At 48.5% G+C, this 22,166-nt stretch overlaps 1 protein-coding gene across 4 annotated transcripts; it reads right to left on the reverse strand.

Annotated features, from left to right (window-relative positions):
• Positions 1-344: 344 nt before the first annotated feature.
• LOC120959534 (protein charlatan) lies at positions 345-22,116 on the reverse strand. 4 transcript variants are annotated; one of them, XM_049610266.1, is made up of 7 exons: positions 21,716-22,116; positions 6,634-7,078; positions 5,536-6,507; positions 5,259-5,457; positions 4,887-5,123; positions 3,310-3,573; positions 345-3,018 (listed from the first exon to the last, which is right to left on the reverse strand). In XM_049610266.1, exons 2-7 carry the CDS (start codon positions 7,046-7,048, stop codon positions 978-980), a joined length of 4,128 nt encoding a protein of 1,375 aa, XP_049466223.1. In that variant the 5' UTR covers positions 7,049-7,078; positions 21,716-22,116; the 3' UTR covers positions 345-977. The 4 variants fall into 4 exon arrangements, with proteins under 4 accessions (XP_049466223.1, XP_040238930.2, XP_049466224.1 ...); XM_040382996.2 differs by lacking the exon at positions 21,716-22,116 and adding an exon at positions 10,616-10,822; XM_049610267.1 differs by lacking the exon at positions 21,716-22,116 and adding an exon at positions 10,106-10,541.
• Between the last annotated feature and the right edge of the window lie 50 nt (positions 22,117-22,166).

The following is a 22,166-nucleotide window of genomic DNA, read 5'->3' on the forward strand; positions in this document are numbered from 1 at the left end:
AACATTCCACACAGGGTGATTCAAAAAGAAACGAAGCAAGGAAAAGAAATTTAAATTTATACACGTTTTCTTTTTAGAATTTTATTCCACACTTTTCAATGGCTTAAATTATCATAATCGCAAAGGAAATGCTTTACTTTTGTATGGTACGATTATATTCGTTTTTCTCTCTCTATTTCCCCTTTCAAATGTTTTTTGATGTGATCTCATGACCCGTGCTGTGAACGTGCTGCAAAGAAAACGTTGAAATTCAACAAACCGCGCGTGTGAGGTACTAAATGCTCTACTGAAAAGGGAAACAAATTAGAGAAGTAAGTTTAACACTAAATGATACTAGTCCCTGCTAATCTTTGCGCCCAAAAGCGGAAGGCATACCGTTTCTTTTTACAATAATTTGACCAGTTGAAAAACAGAACCGAAAGCAAACGAAAGTAAAGATTGATGCGAAGAGAATGCGTTCTGCTCTACGCTTTTCCTCCTTCTATCTTTAAGCATTTGGTTTGTTTGTTGCCGGTTTTTGGTTGAACAATTCTTTCCATTTTCTGTAATCAAACTGCTTCAGCTTTTTAGACATAACATACACCACATAAAAACGATCCTTTCGTTCCGTGGTTCTTTTTTTGCGAATACAAATTTACAATTCAATCATCACGCTCCATGTTTTTTTCAAGAGTATTCAGTATTCGAGTTCCAAAGTGTTTGTTCCTAATTACAATCATTCCCCTGCTTTGCCTTACCTCTTTTTCCCATTTAATCCAAAGTCTTCCCCTTTTTAAGTAAAATTTTGTACAACAAAATAAATGCATGGCAAATTCAAGTTGCGGAAAGTCCAAAAGAGAAGAAAAAAAAACGATGGCAATGGGCGTTCTCCTAAATCTAAGGGGGCAGATGACCCTTTTCTTCCTCTTTGTACACTAGAGATCGTGTGTATCGTCCCCCGAGCACGTGTTGCCCCACGTGCTGCTGCTCTACCGTATCTACTTCTTGCGCTTCGCCGTAAAGCAGCGGCTGCGCGGTTTGCGCTTCCGCTGCTTGCGCGCACCGGCCACGTGCTTGCTGCTGCTCTTCTTTATGGCGATGCGTTTTGTAGCGCGCTTTGGGGCGCGATTGCTCCCGCTTTCCGTCTGCATGACCATGCCCGTATGCTTGGTAAGCTTCTGGTGCAGGACGAGCATGTAGCGGCGGGCAAACTGAGCACCACACTTGCGACACTCGCACATCCCCGCCGACGAGCGCCGGTGGCGCCAGAGCGTGTGCAGAAACAGCGACATTCGGCTGTGGTAGTGCGCATTGTCCAGATGGTCGAGCAGACCGCTGGTGCGGCAGATGCGGCAGCAGCGCCGGTTCGTGATCAGCTTGATCATGTGCTTGTCCCGGATGTCGGCCAGCCGGCTCACGGTGGCTTGCGGCTTCTCCGCTGCTGTCGCTTGCTTTTGCACCTTCAGATCGATCGCTTTGCCTTCCTGCTGCTGCTGCTGCTCCTCCGCCTGCTCCTTGGGCTCGGGGCTTTTGCTTGCCGTTTCCATCGACGTGTCCAGCATTTCTACCGCCACGAATGCCATCGGATCGTCGGACGGTGGTGGGTCCGGCAGCTCGTCACTCTCGCCAATACGACGCGGCTGGTAGCGCTTGCGCGGGTTCCGTTCTCCTTCCAGCAGCACTTTCTGCTGCTCTTCTGTTTCTTTCATTTCCGGCAGCTGCTGCCGATCCGCAACGAGTGGAAGGGGAATGATCGTTACGGGGCTCTCGTCTTCCGCGCCCTTGCCACCGACCGTACTGATCGACACTTCCGTGTGGCTTTTCAGGAACTCGGTGAGCGAAAATTGCTCCGCTTGGGCGGACGGAGCCGTGTCCTGGCGGGCGGCATCCGCCTCCCGCCGATTGTCCTCCTCCACGGCCGAGGGCGGCGCGGTCCGAAGGATCGTGGCGGCCAGGGAGTGGGCGGCCGGCTGCGGCTGCTTTGATGCGTTCAATGAGTTTTGCGGTTTTTTGTACACTTTATCAAAAATATCGTTTATATTCTTATTGCTAGTGCTGCTATTGTTATTGTTGTGGTGATGAGGATTGTAATGATGATGATGATGATGATGATGATGGCCATTTTTGTGAGGGGTGTTGTGTTTGTCGGTTACGCCACCGTTTAGTATGGCACTGGAACCGTTCGGAACGATCACCACCGCGGCCGTCCCGTTGCATTGCTGTTGTTGCGGAACGGCCGTCCCGCCTGTTCCGGCGCTTCCGCCATTGATGCGGTTCCGATGGACGATGGAGTTTTCCTTGTCGCTGGAGGATGCGCTGTTCGCTGCTGCCGCCGACGACGCCGACGACGCCGTTCGGCGCTTCTTCATGCTGCCCATGTCGAGGGCGAGTGGTTGCAGCTGCTGGTACTGGGGGTCGATGAGGGGAACGGTTGCCCCGTTGCCATTTGTACTGTGTGGCGCTGTGCCGGTGCTGTTGGTTGCTCTTGGTGGTTGCTGCTGCTGGTGCTGTTGCTGTGTTGATGTAGCGGGAGGCGACGAAACCATCGTGCTGCCGTAGCGGCCACCATTCGATGCACCGACGTGATGGTGGTCCACTGCTTTCGATGGTTTCTGGTGCTGCTGTTTCTTCTGCTGTTGGTGGTGATGAGGTTGGAGATAGGGCTGCTGCTGCTGCTGCTGCTGGCTCGAATGAAGCTGCAGCTGCTGGTGTGCCACGGCAGCCGTGGCCAGCAGCTGCAGGAAGGACAGCTGGTCGCCACCGAAGAGTGAGGCTAGGGATAGGTTCACACTGTCGTGGCTGGCGGCGCTCGCTTTGCCGTCCGCGCCGTGATGCTTTTTCTTCATCTGCCGCTCGATTGCTGCCGCCGCCGCCATGCTCAGGGCGTAGGGCGACGCCGCTGCACTTGTGCCGGTGCTGCTGCTGCTGCTGCTGCTACTGTCGCCGGCATCACCGCCATTGTTGTCTCCGCCTCCCGCATTACGAAAATCCTGCGTGACTGAAGCCTTGTTCCGTCCGACTGCTTGCATGTGTAAAAGGCTGGGAAGAAAGCGAGAGAAAGAGCAGAAAACAATTAATTATAAAACAGAAAGTGGTATGAAAAATACAAAAACTGATAGCGAACGGCAAAACAAATGAAGAAAAAGTCATTAGAAATTTAAAACAAACAACAAATTTACAATAAAAAAAGGATTCGCCTCAACAAGCAGCAAAACAAAAGGGGAAACGGTTAACGAAAACAAAACAGCAGCAAACACAGAAGCGCAAAAAGCGAAAAAGAATAGAAAAAATGGACCGAACCACTCCGCATCCAAAACCCCAACCGCGTACCGTGCATAGTCGCCGGAGTCGCTGCCGTCCGCCTCTAGGTAGCTATAGAGCAGGTCCGGACCACGCTTTCGGTGCGGTCTCGTTGCGATCCACTGTTGCTGTTGTTGCTGTTGCTGTCCACTACCGTTTTGTCCCGCCGCTGATGCCAGGACGTGCTGGTTGATCGTTTCGATCAGATTGGCAGCGTTACTGTTTGTCAGTACGTTACCGGTGGCCGCGTGATGGAGGTTAGTGGAATGATACTGGCCATTCGATGTGCCGTTACTGGTTTTTTTTTGTGTGTATGTGTATGCAATGTCGATTATTTGTAGAAAGATTAAAGTGGAATCGTTTTAAAAAATGGGCATTGCTTTGTAATAGTACTCATCGCACAGAGTGAGCAAGTGAGCGCTTCAGTTTTCAGGGTAAATGAAAAGGAAAAGTTATTTTTTGGAAAACAATTTTAACACTGGTTTTGAAGGTATTCCAAAAAAAACATGCATTGGACTAAACCAAAAAAATAATGAATCTCCCAGTCAGTGCTGCAAATTGTCACTTTCAATGTCATAAAAAACTGATTGAAAGAAAATCCATGTCAGCGTTCCGTACTCAATTGTGATAATCAGAGGTGATACTCATAACGATTGGTGTGATCAATGCATTCTTAGTGAAATTTTAGCAACCATAGCTTGGTCAGTCACTATGTCATGACTTTTTTTTTACTATGATCAGTTCTGCAAAATGTCACTGACATAGTCATGACAAATGCCGGCTGAAACAAAATCATGTCAGCGTCACGAGCTATATTGTGATGATCAGAGGTGAGACTCAAACAGTTGTAGCGACTATCACATGCTTGGTGACATTGTGTATAACCAACTGTTGGTCAGTCACTTGGTCGCGACATTTTCGGTCAGTGATCATCATGATAGTCATGGGAGCTATGCGATGCTTGCGAGTGGTTCCAAGAAAAAAAAATGAGCATGTTTTCTCGCTCTGTTTGACCCAACAGACAATCAAAGCAGAGAGAGAGAGAGAGAAAGAGAGAGCGAGAAAACATGCTCATTTTGTTGCTTGGGACCACACGCCAAGTATATTCCAAGAATGTCGTGATTATCGGTGACAGAAAATGTCGTGGCCAAGTGATTGACCATGAGTTGGGTGTCAAAATAAAAAGGTCAGCAAGCATGTGATTGATCCACCAACTTTTTGAGTCTCACCCCTGATCATGATTATGCTTGTGACAGCAGTAAGCTCAGCCTGTCAGTCAGAGTATCGCGTTGGAATCAAGCATTCGCATGTCGCGTTCGACCACGCGTTGGCCCACTTTCAATGAGTATCAGCAATGAGCATCAAGCTACCACGGATATCATTGCTTTCGTTGATTAACATCTCGTGATGCTCATGACATTTTGCAGCACTGCAAACCAAAAAAGGATAGAACAGAGAGTGTACCAATTGTTTTAAAACAAAATAACGAGAAAGGAGTTAATGGTCACCGTTAGGCACGCAAACAAATGAAAAAAAAAAAAACCGAATGAACCGGTTCCGGAGAAAACAACGGAACAGAAAACAGTGGTTGGTGTTTAGTCTCTCACCCAAAGCCATTCCCACTGGTCGGAATGTTGGTGGGCAAATTGTTCGACGTAAATGCATTACCCAAATTGCGCAGGACGACGTTGCCGTTCGTGTCGCCGCCGCCCGATGCCGGCTGATGCACGGCGGAGGTGGAGGTGGTGGATGATGCGGTGCCACAATGGGCACCGGTCGGTCCCGCACCGCTGCCGGCCGAACCGCCGCTGCCCGCCTTGCCAGCTTTCGATGGATCGTGCGAACTTTTGAGCGTGGTTTGACAGGAAAAAGGGTGTACCGATCATTTCAACATTCGCCACATTGTGTTGTGCCGGTGGGGGGGGCAGGGTGAAAAATGCAGCATCATGGGGAATTAAAGTCTTGCTTCGGATACTTACTGTGCTTCCTGCAGATGGGCCTCCAGCTGGGCCTGATCCTCGGCGAAGAAGTTACACTTGCTGCAGGCCTTCTTGTTGTGCACCTTTAGCACGTGCGTTGCCAACCGTTCCGAGCGGGCGGCCTTGTAGTCGCACAGCAGACACACGTACGGTTTGGTGTGTGTGTTGAGATGCCGTTTTAGTCCCCAGTTGTCCGCACCTGTAGGAGGACGACAATTGCAATTAGTAAAATGAGGTCCTCTGGCGGTTTAGTAATCCACTTCCCAAACTCTCTTACCTGCCCAAGGACAGTACGTGCAGGCAAACTTCTTCTCGCCCTTGATTTTCTTCGCGTACTTGTCGTCCGGCGAACCACCGGCCGAGTTGGCGGAAGTGTTCAGGCTGCCCGACGACCCCTTTTCCTGCTTGATCGCCAGCTGGGCTGGGTGCAGGTTGGCATGGGTCTGTTGGTGGTGGTGTTGCTGCTGCTGCTGCTGCAACTGTTGCTGCTGATGATGACTGTGAAGTTGCAGCAGCTGGGCCTGGTGACTGCCGTTCAGATGCGCACTGCCACTGTCGAGCGTATGCGAAGGTACGACCAGCGACGGTGCATTGCTGAAGCTTCCGGACGGGATGTTCAGCTGCATCTGGGCGAGTGTCATTGCGGTCGTTGCATTGCCAACGCCACCGCCGCCACTACTGCTGCTGCTACTGCTACTGCTGCTACTCGTGGCCGTCGGTGCCCCACCGGTTTGGCTGCTGGCCGCGTAATACGTGCCGCCCTTCCCCCCTCCCGAACCACCGCCGGGCGGGTGGCGGCGTGTTTTCGCAATATCGTACTCGAGCTCGCGGTGCATCCGCAGGAAGTGTTTCTTCACGTGGTCGGCCCGGTTGAACGGCTTCAGGCAGGCGTAGCACTGGAACGGTTTCTCGTCCTTGTGGATGTTCTCGTGGCGCGTGAACAGATCCCGCCGGTCGGTGGTGTACGGGCAGCTGGTGCAGCTGTACCGTTTGATCACGCCGGTGGGCGAGGTGGCAGCCGCCGCCGCCGCGTAGCCCGCACCCTTGCCGGCCGTCCGATCGACCGTGCTGGGAATGTTGAGGCCGGTCGGCGAGGCGCCGGTCGCATCGTGCGGTTCCGTTTTGGGCTTCTTGTACGCTTTGCTGCCCCCGTAGCCAGAAGGGGAGGAGTGTTTCCCACCGTTCCAGGGATGGTCGTCGCCGGGCTGGTGCGACTGCCAGCGATCGTCCGTTGAGGGGATCGAAATATCTGAGGGAAGAGACATCATTGAATTAGGAAAAATGGTTCTTTTTCTACTAAAGAGACACTTTGTCCCTCTCTCACAACTATGTTCGACACTGCGATCTAGCGACCGTGTACCTAGCAGGAACTCACTTGTGGGCGTTTTGCTCGCGCCGGGAAAGTTAACCGGATTCAGCATCGTGCCGGGCGGCGGAAAGCCATTCTGCATCAGCGCGGCCAGTCCGAATGCAGTCGTTAAATGTTCTTGTTGCTGCTGTTGCTGCTGCTGCTGCTGCTGCTGCTGCTGTTGGGAGGCAGCGGATGACGATGCGGAGGGTTGATTCGTCGTGGTCGTTTCGTAGCCGATTTGCGTTAGTGTGGTGAAGGAGCGCTCACCGCCGTCCGGTGGCGCGCTCGGAGCGCCCGGTGCCAGCTGGGCCACCTGCGTGTTGTGCGGGTAGAGCCCGTGGGCCGACTCGTCGCCGTACAGCTTCCGGGTAATCTCCTTAAACATGTCCTCGTACGTCTCAACCCCGGTCGATTGAGACGTCGGCAGGAGGGTGGTCATCGCGGACTGGAACAGCCCACCGAAGACACGCTGGAAGTGGAAATGGAGAGCAAACGGCTAACGGTTAGTTTTATAAGTTACACCGGACAAAGGGAAAATATAAAAACAACTCAAAAATGGCGCCAGAATTGCGCCAAAATGATGCGCCCCGGCTCGGCGCTTTAAAGCACTCCCATCATCATCACCCATCCGCGCGGCAAGCTGGTATTATTTCAATGTCAATCAGCACATCACAGTATGGCAACATTTTAGCAACGCAAGAAGCGGAAACGGGAAACGGGATGGTGCTGTGTGAAAGGTGCAAACATCAACCACGTGGTGTGGGCCGCCGCCCGTTGAAAAGTGGGTGGCTATGGGGCAGAGAGCGTTCTCGCTTGCACGTTCTCGGAAACAGCATCATCCCTAACAGCCACACTCCATCCTTCCCCGGCCGGTATTCTGGGCGGTTTTCAGCATAAATCCCCCCTCTTCCCACACTCCCTTCCTGATCTTATTCATCGTTGCCACCCACGTTGATTCGAACGCTACAGCCAAAAACCCGAATTCCAGCGCGAGCACAAAACACAAAAACACCAAAGTGAGGAAGAATTTCGCTGGCGGAAAGGCCCGAGAAGCCAACGGAGAGAGGAAGCAGCGTTTGTGTGTATATGTGTGTGTGTGTGGCCCGAGCGGAGGTAGGGTACACGTCGTTTCATTCATAACTTTTTCGGAACTCGAAAGATCCCCCTCCAAGTGGTGGGCGCGATAAATGAAACATCCCGGGAGGAGAGACGTGTTTGTACAAATTTCTTCAAGGATTTTTGACCGTTCCAAAACTATTCCAAGCATGAATGGGATATCCAAAATGCTACTGATTTTTTAAGCTTCTTAGTTGCAGTTGTTTCCGTTAAGGCCTTGAATGTATTCGCATTAAAAATATATAAAATAATAAGATATTGCGGGTCACATGCGAGTACGTTGACTCCACCCGCTCCCCGAGCTGTGTGTAAACATGGTAAGTGGTGAAGATTCAAGTTCAACCGGTTCAGTGGCTAGTCTTTGGGCGTAAACAGTCTGTGCCTCTTTAAACTGCTCAATGAACTCTGCAGCAGTATTTGCACAGCGGCTGAGCGTACGTTAAGAAGACGGTTGGAAAAGCTTGGGATGAATATTTCTGATTTTTGTTAAACAACTTCAACAATTTTTGGATTTTTGGGTTGTTGTTTTACAAAGTTGTTTTTCATTTGGGTGATCCCAAGTTGAATATCCGAACACATATTGCTTGGTCCACCAAAACCAATGTTCAAAACATCCTGAATTCTTCTATATCTTTGAATTCTGCTTTTGTTGCAGATGAAGATAAAGATCAAAAGAACTGGGTCGTCGATCTGCGTGCCTAATATAAGAACCGACACGACTGTTAGACAATTAGACGTTCTCCAATGACTCATGCACATGTGTCCGATTAAATTCTGGGTCCTCTTGAACAGCAGTTCGTCCGAATCCCCAATTCCTGTTTGGTTGATGTGGGAATAAGATATTTATTGATGCCTTACTTTTCGGAATATATTGTAATATCCTTTCCGGACTACCTGAATAGTGCTCTCCAGCAGTCTCCGCCGGACAACTTTCGCCCACAATAGTAGCGGGTGGAGTGCTGTTGGGAAATGGTTGGGAGTGCGCGCGCGCGTACACACACACACACACACCACCACCTCAAAGTTTGCACCAACACCAAGAAGTAGCAGCAGGGTTTCAGCAATAAACGCGCGCCATCAACAGCAACCATATTCTGCACGTGCAACTGTGCAAGGACCAGAGATCTGGGCCCACGAAAACATAACCGGGCAACCCCCTTTGGGGGGCACCGGCTATCTCGGTGGGTGGTGGATTGACTTTTTTGTTGTTGTTGGCTACTTCTGCTATGTTATCTTGTCATATCGAAACAAAACAAAAAAAACTGCCGTATGATTAACCAACTGCCACCCAGAGCACCCGGACGACTAATTGCGACGCCCACTGCATCGTGCCGAGGGCACACACCAACCCCACAACAGTGTGCGTAGGCCACGTTCGAAGTGGAAAAACAACATCTTCTCTTTCGTACGCTCGCTGTAAGGCTGCATATTGGCCCTGAAGTCAGCACCGTCTCCAATACCACCCACATCTACAAAAACAGTGAGAGTGAGAGAGAGAGAGAAGCAGGGCATAGAGGGAAGGGACTTGAAAGGGGTGGGAGATGAAAGGAATCGCGCATCTCCCCACCCAACGAAAGGGCTGCGTAGGAGTAATGGAAATGCCATTCGATTAATTCTCCCTTTTCGTTTCATCTCTCTTTCTCTCTCTCTCTCTATCTCTCTCTCTCTCATTTGCACTCTCCTTAGCTCCCACACACACGCACACATACACGAATTTGCTTTGCGCGCCCTTGTGGCGCGGCTTCTTCCTTTCAAACGGAGTTGGGGCAATGCAATCTAGTGGGTGGCAGCACTGGTAGGTGGGCTCGCGTCACTCTCCTAGTGGGTGGCAGTTTCGATACATTTTTCCCAATCTCTTTTCCCATCCACGGCTCTTCCCTTCGGCACTTCTGTCCACAATATGGTTTGTCCCGGCAGTCCCAGGCACACATTCCTTCTCATTGGCACTTTGTTCCACGCTGCAGTATGTGGTGAGCGGGAGGAGGAGGTGGGGGGGGGGGGATTGCAAGGGGTAGACCGACCGGAAACCGACTGCACTTGATTGAGCTGATGGGCAATTTGCACCGCAGCAGTCTGAGAAAACAACAAAGAAAATCGATAACGACGCGCGGAGCACGCCGTCTGGCTTTGATGTTTCGCCAACTTGGTTAAGTCGTTTGCCGGGAGCAGTACTGGAGATTTATAAAGACTAGTTTTTAGGCTTCTTTTAGATAATTGAAGTAGAATTAATGAATAAGCTTTGGGTGATATTTATGGACACTTTTAATAAAGGCATCTCCGCCTCACAAGAACATGTTTCATGGTGCAATACACAACTTCAGAGAGCTTCAGAGCCTGCCTTTAAGGCTTTATACAGGTTTCAAACGCATCAGTATGCTACCTCACACGTTGCAGCTGTTAATACATCCTTGTCACGATTCTATCATTCACTGCACATTTCTTCCCTGCACCAAGGAGTCAGGCAACAGCAAAAAAACCCAACAAGAAGCAACTCTTCTCACTCTCTTCCAGCAGGCTTCGATAACTTCTTCATCACACAGAAGCTCGTGCTGCCGCCTACCAGCCAATTGGTCAACCACACAAGTCCACCCAAGTGGCACACACAGACACACATTCACAGCACCGCAGCAGGAAGAAGTCCTTTTTCTCCCCCTCAACGAAAAAAGAAAAGAGAACGAACTTGTCCACCCCAAAAAACCGTGCCGAAACCGGAAATGAGCACCCCCCACCCCGAAAAAATACAGCGACACACACAGACACACGCGATGGGAAACAAAACGGAAAGAAGTAAAATGGAAAGCGAATATTCACAGAGCAAACCAAAAAAAAAAAAAACCACCACCCCGGGCACAGAGTGACTGTCCAGGAGCGACCGACAAAAGGTACGTACTTCTCCATTCGCACCCCCGAACCGATGGAACAATAGTGTGAGCCAACCGAAGAACGCAAACCGTCGGAACCCACCAGCAGCAGCAGAGCGCGCGCCCGAGCAGAGCGTGGCCGACGACGATGGCGGTTGCTGATGACGATGATGATGACGACGATGTCGTCAGGCAACGCCGGCGCCGAAGACTACACACGCACCCAGAGCATATATACATATAGAGAGAGAGAGACAGATGGAGAGAGAACAAGAGAGTCAATCCACCCCACCGCCGTCATCAACATCATCGAAGGTGGTACTACAGAAGGCGAAGAATCCCGATGGTCGCGAAAGATGACGGCGACGACGATGACGATGGTTGCTGGCAGGGTGGCGCAGGTGGAATGATGCGAGGGTTCATGCGTGGATCAGTCATTCCCCCACTCCCTTTTATTTATTGCAGGCTCCACCAGCGGCAGTTGCGTCCGGTTGCAGCAGCGGATTGAAACGTGTTTAGAAGAATTTTTGGGGGACAATTCTAGAGTGCAGTCTTCGTAAAGTTTGGTGGAGGTATACAAAAGTGCTGCTGCCTACTGTAGCCTTACAGATCTCAAACACATCGTCTGTTCAATTTTGTTAAACATTTGGTCATCTTGATAATACTGAATTTGGTTTTGTTGCAGCTTTGAACACTAGAAACACAATTAGTACCTCAGTGCTTCATTGACGGGATTCTTCAAAAATATTGGTCTTGAATTCTACTGGAAATTACGTATAGAATAGGGATGTACTACACGCTTAAATCCACACAATACCATTGCCGATGCATCGACTTCTAAATTGTTTGTAAAAAAGCTCGATGTATGAAGAATGCCAACATTCGCTGTTTGCTCTATCCACCCAAAACAGACTGATACGGACATTCTGGTGTTAAGTGACGGTGTAATTTAACTGGATTTAAGTCTGTTGTATGCTAGAGAAGTTCCCTATACTGTTCCCAAATGAGACGAATTGCGTGTATTTAAAAATAATGGAAAAATTGAAATAATATTGAAGGTATTAAATCAAAGTAACAAAATCGCCTGAAAGTATGCAGCAATCAAAGCAAAACTAGCTTTTTAAGGTGGTGTTTCAAGTTGCTTAATATTCCGATACCGAATGGTTCAGAATCGTAAAAAGGACGTTAAACGACAGAAATTCTGAAAACAATAGGAAATTCTGAAAACAAGCCACAAGGATCTGTACTCACAAAGTATATCTTTTGTTTTTATTCGTACTTTTTCCAATATTTGTTTTTTTTACATTTTTTATTTATTGGCTAGAGTTTAATCTACCAGATGGAAAGATGTATGTAATGTGAAAGGGAGCATTAACACTGTCGGAAACCTCATACATTTGATGTTGGTCGTTACGCCATCACAGCGAGCAAACAAATAAGTAATATTACCTTCCATCGAACTGACAAAAGGTTGGTTTTAAACGGTTATTTATTCAAACAAATATATTTTACATTTTTGATTTATAATCAAAATAAACTCCATTATAAACACTTTTCCATCCGCCGCGCCATCCAAGCGACTCTCCCACCAATACCAATTCTTGTGCGAAACGCACCCGGCAAAAAAAGGAACCCTTTTCCGACAGCAGACCCTGGGCGGAAAGATCGTTTCGTGCTCTCCCTGCTAAATACACACACAGACACACAAACACAGCTCCGTCCGATGGGCAATAACGACCATGGCGACGACGATGGCAATGATGATGATGATGATGATGATTGGTACCGGCGAATAGCAAACAACCCCACCGCCAAACCCACCCAAAACAGCATACTACACACACACACACCATGTGGTGGCAGAGCGTCGGTGTCGGCAGGCGGCAAACGGTCGGAAGGAAGTTGAGCATCGAGCGTAGGGAGAGAACTCGACCACCCCTCGGGCTCCCATCTTCTGGGCCCCGCTCGCAAGGCGGTAATGCCACCCAGGGGCACAACCCGCCTTTCACGCTGACACATTTCGCGTCGCTGTGTGGAAAGTGCGTTTCAACCATGCAGCTGCTGGAACCGAAGGCACCGAGAGCACAGCGCATTGCCAGGAGCATCTCGAACACGGTAACCGATGGGGGGTTTGGTAGTGCACATCTGTCCATGGTTTTGGGGGTGGGTACGCAAGGAAACATAAGGAACAGTGCGGGTATCGAAGGTGTTTTTTGTGTTAAAACACAAAGAAAAGGATAAAATATGCTGGAAGAAGCATTATTGTATCCCCAAAAAACTGTGTTTGCACAATCATTCTGCTTTATGTGACGCAATTTAGCTGTAAGCTAAGCCCACTGTCCATCAAACACCCTTCCTTCGTGGCGGTAAAACGCACCCATCCCAGGATTATCCCTACGCACCGCACCTTACACCGAAAAACGACTCATACATTCACACACGCATGTGGGTGTGTGTATGGGTGTGTGCGTGTGTGTGTGTTGGTTGGGCTGTGAGAGGATGTGTGTATGTAGGCAACACCTTTTGCAGCACAGGCGCATCAAGAACGCCCAGCGCGACCTCCGCCCCGCGTTCGGACTCGGGGTGGTGGTGATGGTGTTGGCCATCTCACACCACCTTCTTCATTGGCAATTTGAGCCCGGGAGAAAGTCTGGGTGTGGGTAAATGCATCTTGCAAACTTCATTACCGGGCTTAGCAAGGGAAGAAGCAGCAGTGTCTACCTGACTGCGTTGAAGTGCTGCGGGTTCAGGTATTTGTTTTTAGCACCTCCAACATCTGGTGCTATCTGTACCATGAAACTCGGTGTGTCTGTGCAGTGGGATTGGAGGATGGGACTCAAGGGTAGCCATCAAGGGTCGTTGGTTTCTTCTCGGAAGATTCACGGCCTCGGGAGGAGTCTGCCCGGCGGGGGATTGCGAGGAACAAAAAGAAGGGGTAAGAAAATCTGTTTCCAGCACATGTCGACGAAGCAATGCAACTGCGAGCATTTTGCACGGTGCCGTGGCAAATCGCTTTGTCCGAACACATCACGAATCACTTGGGGGGTTCAATGCTATGTAAACAGGAGCTGATGATCAACTGAAAAGGATGGAGGTTCGGTATCCCCATGTGTAAAGGCGAATGAATGAAATTACTAGAAGTAATTCTAATCCTTGGAAGAGATGCGTGTTTCAATCCCAGGCATGTGGCATTTTCTGGAATGTAGTCCATAGACTTGTAAGGAGTTCCAAGGAAGTGAATGCGCTTGTAAGGATAATGCTTAGCAGAAAACAGCAACAGTGGACCTCTAATTCTCTGCTTATTTGCAAACAATCTTTAGAAATGGCTATTTCAATGGCTAATCAATTTAATGAATGTTAGGTTTTTCCTAGTAAATTGCAGTATGGCAGGGCTTCATTAGAATAATGAAAGGGGGAGTTAGAATAAATAGGACATGATATTATTGCAACATTAACAAATAAGGAAAAAAGTCGACGAATTCCTTCGAAATTCTAATACAACATTGTTATTCACCCCATCCAAGATGTTTTTCAACAGCTCTCAAATGGGGTATTTTCTTCAAAATGAAAGTTCAGTTTCAACACATAACAAAGAACTGTAAAACTCAATCCATTTTGAGTCGTGTTGAAAATCATTTTGCACGCGGTGAATAACAATGTTTACATTCGAAAGTGACTTGGAAAACTCTGTAATAAAAACTTAAAGTCAACAGGTGAATGAAGGCCCCTAACAGCGTCTAAAGCATCTTGAATTGATTGAAAATGATTTACACTTCAAGAACGTAGTTCAAAGAGTTGAATGCAGTATTACAGGGGTATTCCAAGTCACTTTCGAATGTACACATAATTACAGGGTTTTCCAAGTCACTTTCGAATATGCACATAATAATTCACCGCATCCAACATGTTTTTCAACAGCTGTCAAATGAGGTATTTGCTTCAAAATGAAATTTCAACACAGTTTCAACACAGTTTCAACACATGATTTTAAACACATAACAAAGAACTGTCAAACTCTAACCAGCTTGGGTAGTGTTGAAAATCATGCTGATGGAATTAAAAATTATTTTGATGGAATTGAAATTTTAGATAAATGTGAATTAACGTTTTGCGAGCGATGAATAACATCCTTTAATTTCAAAACTGACTTGGAAAACCCTGTATTGATTATTAAAGCCAAGTTAAAGCATATTTATACATTGAAAGTGCTTTGAATTAAACCTACGATATTCCATTTATGCGGATCTACACGCAATAAGTTTTTGTTTCAGAGATATACAGTTTTCCCAATTTGGCTACTCGTGAAGCTAATTGTACCGATTTGACTTAAATAATAAATTTTCTCACCGCCAAATTTTTAAAATCCTAATGTGTAAATTATTTCTATTTCCTGCATGAATTTCAAAATCGATTTAAAGTCTAAAGACTAAAATTTAATTAAAACTCGCATATATCCTAACTATTTTATATATTGGAGTGTATTGGTTAAATTCGTTCATATATAAATTAATATATTTTTTAAATATTTTATTTTTGGGGGAAACATTTCATCTTGTCTTCCATCTCAAAAGCAGTTCAACGCTGTACCTAGTTTTCCACAGCTATTTCCCGCAGGACGAAACAAACAACACACGTGTGCTACACATCTCAAAACACACATCCTTGAAATATCGATGACATTCCCGGGTGGATTTGGTTAAACTTTTAACCAACACACACACACACATACGTTCTCCATTCGGTGCAATTCGTTCCAGAAGGATAATTGAAACCCGGGCCCGCAAACGGAACACAACAGACGCATGGAAAAGAAAGCCGAAAAAGGAAGCGAGATTTATTTATAGCCTGTGAAATCCGTGCAACAAAAAGGACTTCTGCGTCTGTATGTGTGTGTGTGCGTGTCTGAAGGAATGCCTTAAGGCCGGTTGGTTCGGCTGTGTGTACAGGAACGCATCGCGGCACGGAATCGCATTGCACAAGGATACGCAAGAGGGAGAGTAGGTTCGCTTCCGTTGCGGGTATGGTCGCAGTTTTGAAGCAGTTGTGGGATGTGAATTTGGGTCGCTTGCTGTAAGTAAATCGTTCCCGAAAACGGACATCCTCGCGAAGGATGCGATCGAATTTTCTTCACACAAAATGAAGAAACGTAATTTGATGGGGCTGACAAACTTACTGACCCGGGCGAGGCAAAGGGGGTTGAGAGGGGGAGGAAATAAAATGGCAAACGCGTCTTCGCGGGAGCGAACTAGAATAAACTCCATTTTCTCGGAAACCGTATTATGTTTCGACAGAGGTTGCAACGTCCCACCTCTCCAACCCTCGTTTTCTCCACCCAAACCCCCCCCCCTCCTCCCGTATAACCACCCCTTTTTCTTTTCAACGGAAAACGGCGCACAATAAACCGACGCCGCCGCTGCCACCACGAAAAAAAGGGGGCTGGAAGTTGGATCTCGCGCGGTTAAATGGCCCTGAAATGGCAGGCAAAAACGGCCCGTACCCAAGGGGCCCAGGATGTGAACACACCAACACACTCACGCACAGACACACAGGGACACTTGCTATACACGATCGTTCCTTCGAACCGTCGGAGCACCAACGATCACCGCTGTAACGCGGGTGCGCACTCGTGCGCGCGCACACAAACCTCCGGTGCGAAGGATCGGAACAAAAGGGAAAGCGAGATAAAAATTCCATCCCAGCTCAGAGGGGGCGCGCGAGCGGCCCCTTTTTCCCGTGCTCGAAAGGCTGCCTCTGCCTGTCTGTGCACGCGTGTATGTGTGTGTGTGTCAGTGTTTCTTGCACCGTTTCTTTTGAGTTTTCTTTGTCCTCCATTATCCACCCGCTTGCTGCCACCCCGTCGAGGGGTGGATTTTTGAGCCCAGCGAACCGCAGCAACAGAAGAGGGTGGTAATGTGTGTGTGTGTGTGTGTGGTGGGCCGAAAAACAGAACAGAAGGCATCCATATGCCCAATGGCAGCAGCAGCAAACCACGGGACAAGTGGGTTGGAAAGTCAGCAGGAGGAGAGAGCTGCAGCTCGGCAGGATGCAGTGCGGCGGCAGCAGCAGGAAATACGGTTTCACGGGGGACGGCGAAAGCGCGTGAGGCGAAAAAAAGGGACGATACAGAAAAAAATAAGAACCTGAAAAGGGTCTTCGATGGGTGGTAGGTGGCGGTGGTGGTGGTGCGGCACACATACAACACTACAGGCACACAAACGGTGGGTTGGGATGGGATCAACTGAGAAGAAGCAGAAGAGGAAGAAGGAGAACGGCTGGGATGGAGGGAGAGGAGGTCGACAGTTTTACGATCATTATTTCGAAAAACCTGCGCCAACCCAACCCAATGCGTCACACCACCGGGGCATGTAGGAGCTGACGAGACAAAAAAGACCCTGTGGCACATCGGTGGAGTGGAGGGGGAAGGGAAGGTGTGGGCTGCACGCAAACGGTTTTGTGTCTTCCTCTTGGCGTCTTCGGCTACGGCACCTTTTTTCCCTCCCACAAGATGGCCCAAGGAGGGGAGCGGTCTTGTGGTGGCTTGTGTGGATGCAGGAGACGCACCCTCACGATCAAGGATCAAGCGATCGAGGGCAAGCGGACAGGCGTATGCCCATCGAGAGTCGCTGTTAGAGGTGGGAGTTGGAAAAACTCTGAACTTTGACGAGGGGAGTAACAAACATCGGGCTGGATGACTTTGTTGGAGGTGGTGTCCACCGAAAGGACACACCGGTGCTGGTGGGACTGTTATCAGTAACTTCTTCTAGGCTGCTTCTACGAAGGTAGAGAGACCCTTTTCTTATTCCTTGCCGAGGCGCAGCTGCCTACACAGATCTGAGGGATGGGCCCGGAGGTCCCAAGCAGTAAACCCGCACGTTGCGTTGGTCCCGTAGGGCGGGTGTTGAGAGCTAATGAACCGTAGGGTGTTGGTGGCAGGATAGCCCATAAGTGCACCCAACAAGACACAGACAACCACACACACACACACTTAAACGAGAAAGAGGGTAAAGCGAACAGAAAATTTCACCACCCCAGAGAGGCTCAAGGTTCTTGGGATCGTTGTCAGGCGGGTGTGTGTGCGTTGTTTGCCATCTTGAGGATGGCCCGCACCACGACAACAGGACCTGAGCGAAGGTTGGTTTGGGTTGGGTGGTGTGTTGGTGGCATCCGGTCTTCTCTTTGTTGCCGAGCGTGTTTTTCCCCCTACAATTCCGTTGCCGATCTAGGGTGGGTTTGAAGTTACACAGGGAGGATATGATCGTACAGAAGAGTTTGGGTTGTGCGCATCGTTGGTTTATTTATTGGATCTTTCAATGGAATAGCTTGGGGGATCAGAGTGATGAGCCTGTTGAAAGGATAGGATAGTGTGCGTTTTTGGAAGATATCCTGATTTGTGTTGTGTTTAATATGCCATTCAATCACATTTAGGGTATTCCACCGCAAGGGTATACTTCAACACCTGCGCAACTAATTTAAATATATAGGTCATATTTCACACAAAGATAGACCGGCTGAAAGGCCTTCAAACATATTCGTCCGGCTTGTTGGGATCCAGCGATTGAGAAACCGATTAGTCACAGATAACCAAGCCCATTATAGGCTGAGGTGGACCTTAATCGACTTCAGCTGTTAAGCCACACAGGAGATGATGTATTAAATGAACACAGACCTAATTCTGTTAAGATTCAACAATTCAACACGGAGAACAGGGAGTCATCGAGTTCCGAAAGTTGCTTTCCATATTTACTTTGTAATAAGAGTAAGCTAAGCTATCATACTTCACAACAAAAGGCTCCAGTCACAATCAATCGTTTGCTTAGTTTTGGTCCTTCGAACCGGATGGTCGTTTATGTACCATCTTCCACAAAGCAGGCAGCTCCAAATCTAACGATCTTTAACGAAGCTTGCTCTCTACCTGGATATGTAGTTTCCTCTTCCCACCGTCATTTCACATTCGCGATCGACGATCAACATTTGGAGGGTTGGGAGGATCTTTTCGTGATGACTCCGCCTTAGGGTGCTGGTGCGCTCGTACCCCATATAATGATGGGAATTCACCCAACCTCCCCCCCACATACACACAGACACACACATAAAGCGAATTCTGATCGAAAACCGATCGAACGCACCGAGCCAAGAGCAACAGGGTAAAGAGAATCGCGAAATGTGTTTACGAGTGTAGCATTAGGATCTTTTTTTTTTCGGAGAAGTCAGAAAATTGGTCATAAAACTCGCCTTTCCGGAAGGTATCCGGGGGGAGCGACTGGTGTACATCGTAAAAATAAGGGATTAGTTGGGAATATAAGTATAGGACCGGCTGACGTTTGATGTGCAATTTCAATTTCAGTTCCAACCGTTTGAACACTAATTTGAACGGAGTATATAACATCAGAAGAAGAGAAAAAAGGAAACCTTATTGGCAGTCGAAGGACAACGTTCCACCGGTGGGACCTAACAATTCGGCACCAAAAACCTTGATGAATTTGGCGCCTTTTTATAGCGCGCGGGCGCCCATCGCATCCGCTGGGAACCATTCCACCCCATAAACAACTGAGCAGCGGCTAAAGGGGGGTTAGCTCGAACCCGCGGCAGGAAGTCGTGCCGAAGATGACGATGATGATGATGATGATGGGGGGCGGGGATGATGATCAGGATGAAACGAACCCCTACCCGTACGTGGTGGTGTGTCTGAGAAGCGTTTTTGTTTTTTGTTTGTGATCCGGCCGGGAATTTTCGGAAGCACAGCTGGTGGGGGGGGGGGGGGAGGGAGCAAACAGGTTTAACCCCAAAACCGCCGGGTGGGTGGTGTGCTGTTTTAAAATACACACATCTCACCTGCCGGCTGCGCGGCATAACCATAGCAACCCAACAAGAGCGACACATACACACAAACACACATATGCTCGCGCGCAAGAGCACGAACGGTGTGTGTGTGTGTGTGTAAACGCATGCACGGTACACACGCTCGCCCCGACATCGAAGCCACCCGAAAAAGGGGTGGTTTCAGGCGATCATCATCATCATCATCATCGAAAGAGGGCCTTTTGTTGCTGCTGTTGTTGTTGCTGTTGTTGGTGGTGATGGTGGTCTGCGGCCTCCTCTTTGCGGCATGTGTGCTGTTGATCGTTTATTCCTTCGAAAACGAGGCGACGCTCCTTGGGGGGATTTCTTTTTTTTTTTTGTTGCTCGTCTACATCGTTTATTCAGACCAAACACCCTCCGCCCGCCCCTCGATCAATTTCGACTGGAGCAGCATTTTAGTTTCAGTAAGGGAGGTTTTGCATGGCGAGTGAACAATCAAAAAAGGAAGAACAGTGTATGAAATTGAAAGAAGTAAAACTTAGTATAGTCTAAAGCTTTTAAATCCAACGTTTGACATTGTTTTCGAGTCTTAATTTCATCTTAATAGCAATAATAATAATAATAATAATAATAAAATGTGTTGGTCTTTCAATCCGTAAATGAGTCATACATAATGTTTCCAAAATGCTCAGATCTGTATCCAATTTAAACTTCTGATAGATTTTTAGGCGAGAATGTTCAAAATTTAGCTAGTTTCTTGGTCATTTAGTTGTTTACAGACTTTAAGGAGTTTTCATACGATACAAAAAACAGGTTAAAAATTTATGAAAATATATACGAAATTATTGTTATGAGTTTCACAAAATATTGAATTTTGTGATCAGATTTTAGATGAAAAAAACTATTTTTTTCTAATTTCTCTGCATTTAACCATCCTCCTTCACATGCAGTGGGCCGAACACCGATGCCATTGCCTCCATCCACCAGCCCACCATACCCAAAGCCCACATAACCTCATCTCACAGCCATCGGCGACAACGAAACCATCCTAGCAAGCCGATCCCACACCGCCAGGAAAAATCTCCCGAAAACACACTCGCCTTTCAACCTCCTCAAAAACCCACTGTTGGATGGATGTTGAGCGAAAAAAAAAACACACAAACACACACATAAAGCACAAAATGGGTGATGTGAAGGAATCTTGATGGAAAAAAGGGACTCAAACACGCATACAAGGGCACGCGGGCACACGGAGCCGCGTAGTGTGGGTCTCCTAGCAGCACACATCCTTTTTGACAATCGGAGGAGGCGAACCTAAAGCCCAGCCTACGGCCCAACACCGAAAACTTACAAAGGGGGAATGCTATAGAATTCAACTAAGGGAACCTGTGTGAGAGAGACAGAGAGAGAGAGAATGAGGTAGAATAGGAAGCAAAAAGAAAAAGGAACAAAAACGGGAGCAAACTCATCTTCCTCTGTGCCGCTGGCACTCGCTCCTTTCCCACCCTCACCCAAAAGGGAGGGGGTGAACAATGCTGGGTGGAAATAGCCGCGGGAGGGTCAGGGTAGAAACCCTTCGGAAAGGAAATTAACGAAGCAAGCAAAAAAAAAAAGGAGACACACCGAAAATGCTCCGCACCGCTGCCGTTGCAGCAACACACACCCAAAAGGAAACCGACGGCAGGTGGACGACGACGACGACACCGACCCGGTCGAGCAAGAAGAGAGAGTGAGAGCGAGTGAGCGTAGAGCAAGTAGAAGGAGAGGACAAACGGGGAAAAGGAGGTAATATCACCCACCGAACATTTGTCACCGTTGACGCGATGGGTGAGAGGACGAGGAGGCTGCAGTCGATAAAAGCGGTGCCGAAAAAAAACCCACCGGTGTGTGTGTGTGTGAGTGCGTCCCAAGGGCGAAACGCAGGGTGAGAGTAGGGCGAGTAGGCGTAAAAGGGAGACGAAATGAAAAGGGGACGAGAGCGAGAGAGAGATAGTGCGTGTGTGTTGAGTCAAATGGATCCCGTGGGATGGGTGGTGGTGGTGGTGGTGGTGGAAGCAAACTCCGTCCACACGATCCCGTGTCGATATATCCACCCACCTGATTAACCTCAATTTTTTCGCTTCAAACCTGTGGGCCTGCCTCAAACGCTCCGACTTCCGCGTGTTTGCCGACCGCGTCCCACCCAGCGCTGGGCCGACACAATTGCTGGCGATTTTTTTCATTGTTTGTGGCGCACTGGTCCTTTAAACTCTCCTTGCAGGAGAAAACATTAGAAAATTCTCCTTTTTCCCCATTCTACGCCACTAGCTGTACAGTGTGAAATCACTTACCGCACTTTTTCTGTTCCGTTTTAATCCAACCAAGTCGTGCGATGGGACAGGGGGTCGCTGGGGAGCCCTTTCTAACGTGAATAACACTCGTGCACAAGGATACACGCACACTGCCAATATCCAAGCAATCCTTGGAGCTCGTAGAACGGCACAGACAGTCGCGAGAACAATCACTGATAACGCAATGCGCTACATCGCACAAAATTCACTCCCACACACACACACACACCCTTGGCAATGCGTCGGCTTTTCTATCGGCCGAAAAAACAATACGACCGCGTGTTGCTGCAGGGCGCGAAAACAAAACGTAACGAACTTTGCGCTGGCTAGATCTGTCTCGGTCGGCTGACAAGATGAAAGTGTGCGTGGTGTTTGCAGCAGCAGCAGCAGCAGCAGCGGCGGGTCGGCAACCGGCATCCCCAGGCACACACATTTGGGTTTGCAGGGTTGG

This window comes from Anopheles coluzzii, chromosome 3 (genome assembly GCF_943734685.1).
Source record: "Anopheles coluzzii chromosome 3, AcolN3, whole genome shotgun sequence".
Lineage (NCBI taxonomy): Eukaryota > Metazoa > Arthropoda > Insecta > Diptera > Culicidae > Anopheles > Anopheles coluzzii.

Coding starts and splice junctions, on each gene's coding strand:
- LOC120959534 (XM_049610266.1), bottom strand. CDS start 7,048: ATGACCACCCTCCTGCCGACGTCTCAATCGACCGGGGTTGAGACGTAC. Junction 5,458..5,535: donor CACGTACTGTCCTTGGGCAG/GTAAGAGAGTTT, acceptor GTCCTCCTACAG/GTGCGGACAACTGGGGACTA. Junction 3,574..4,886: donor ACCAGTGGGAATGGCTTTGG/GTGAGAGACTAA, acceptor AAAAAAAACCAG/TAACGGCACATCGAATGGCC.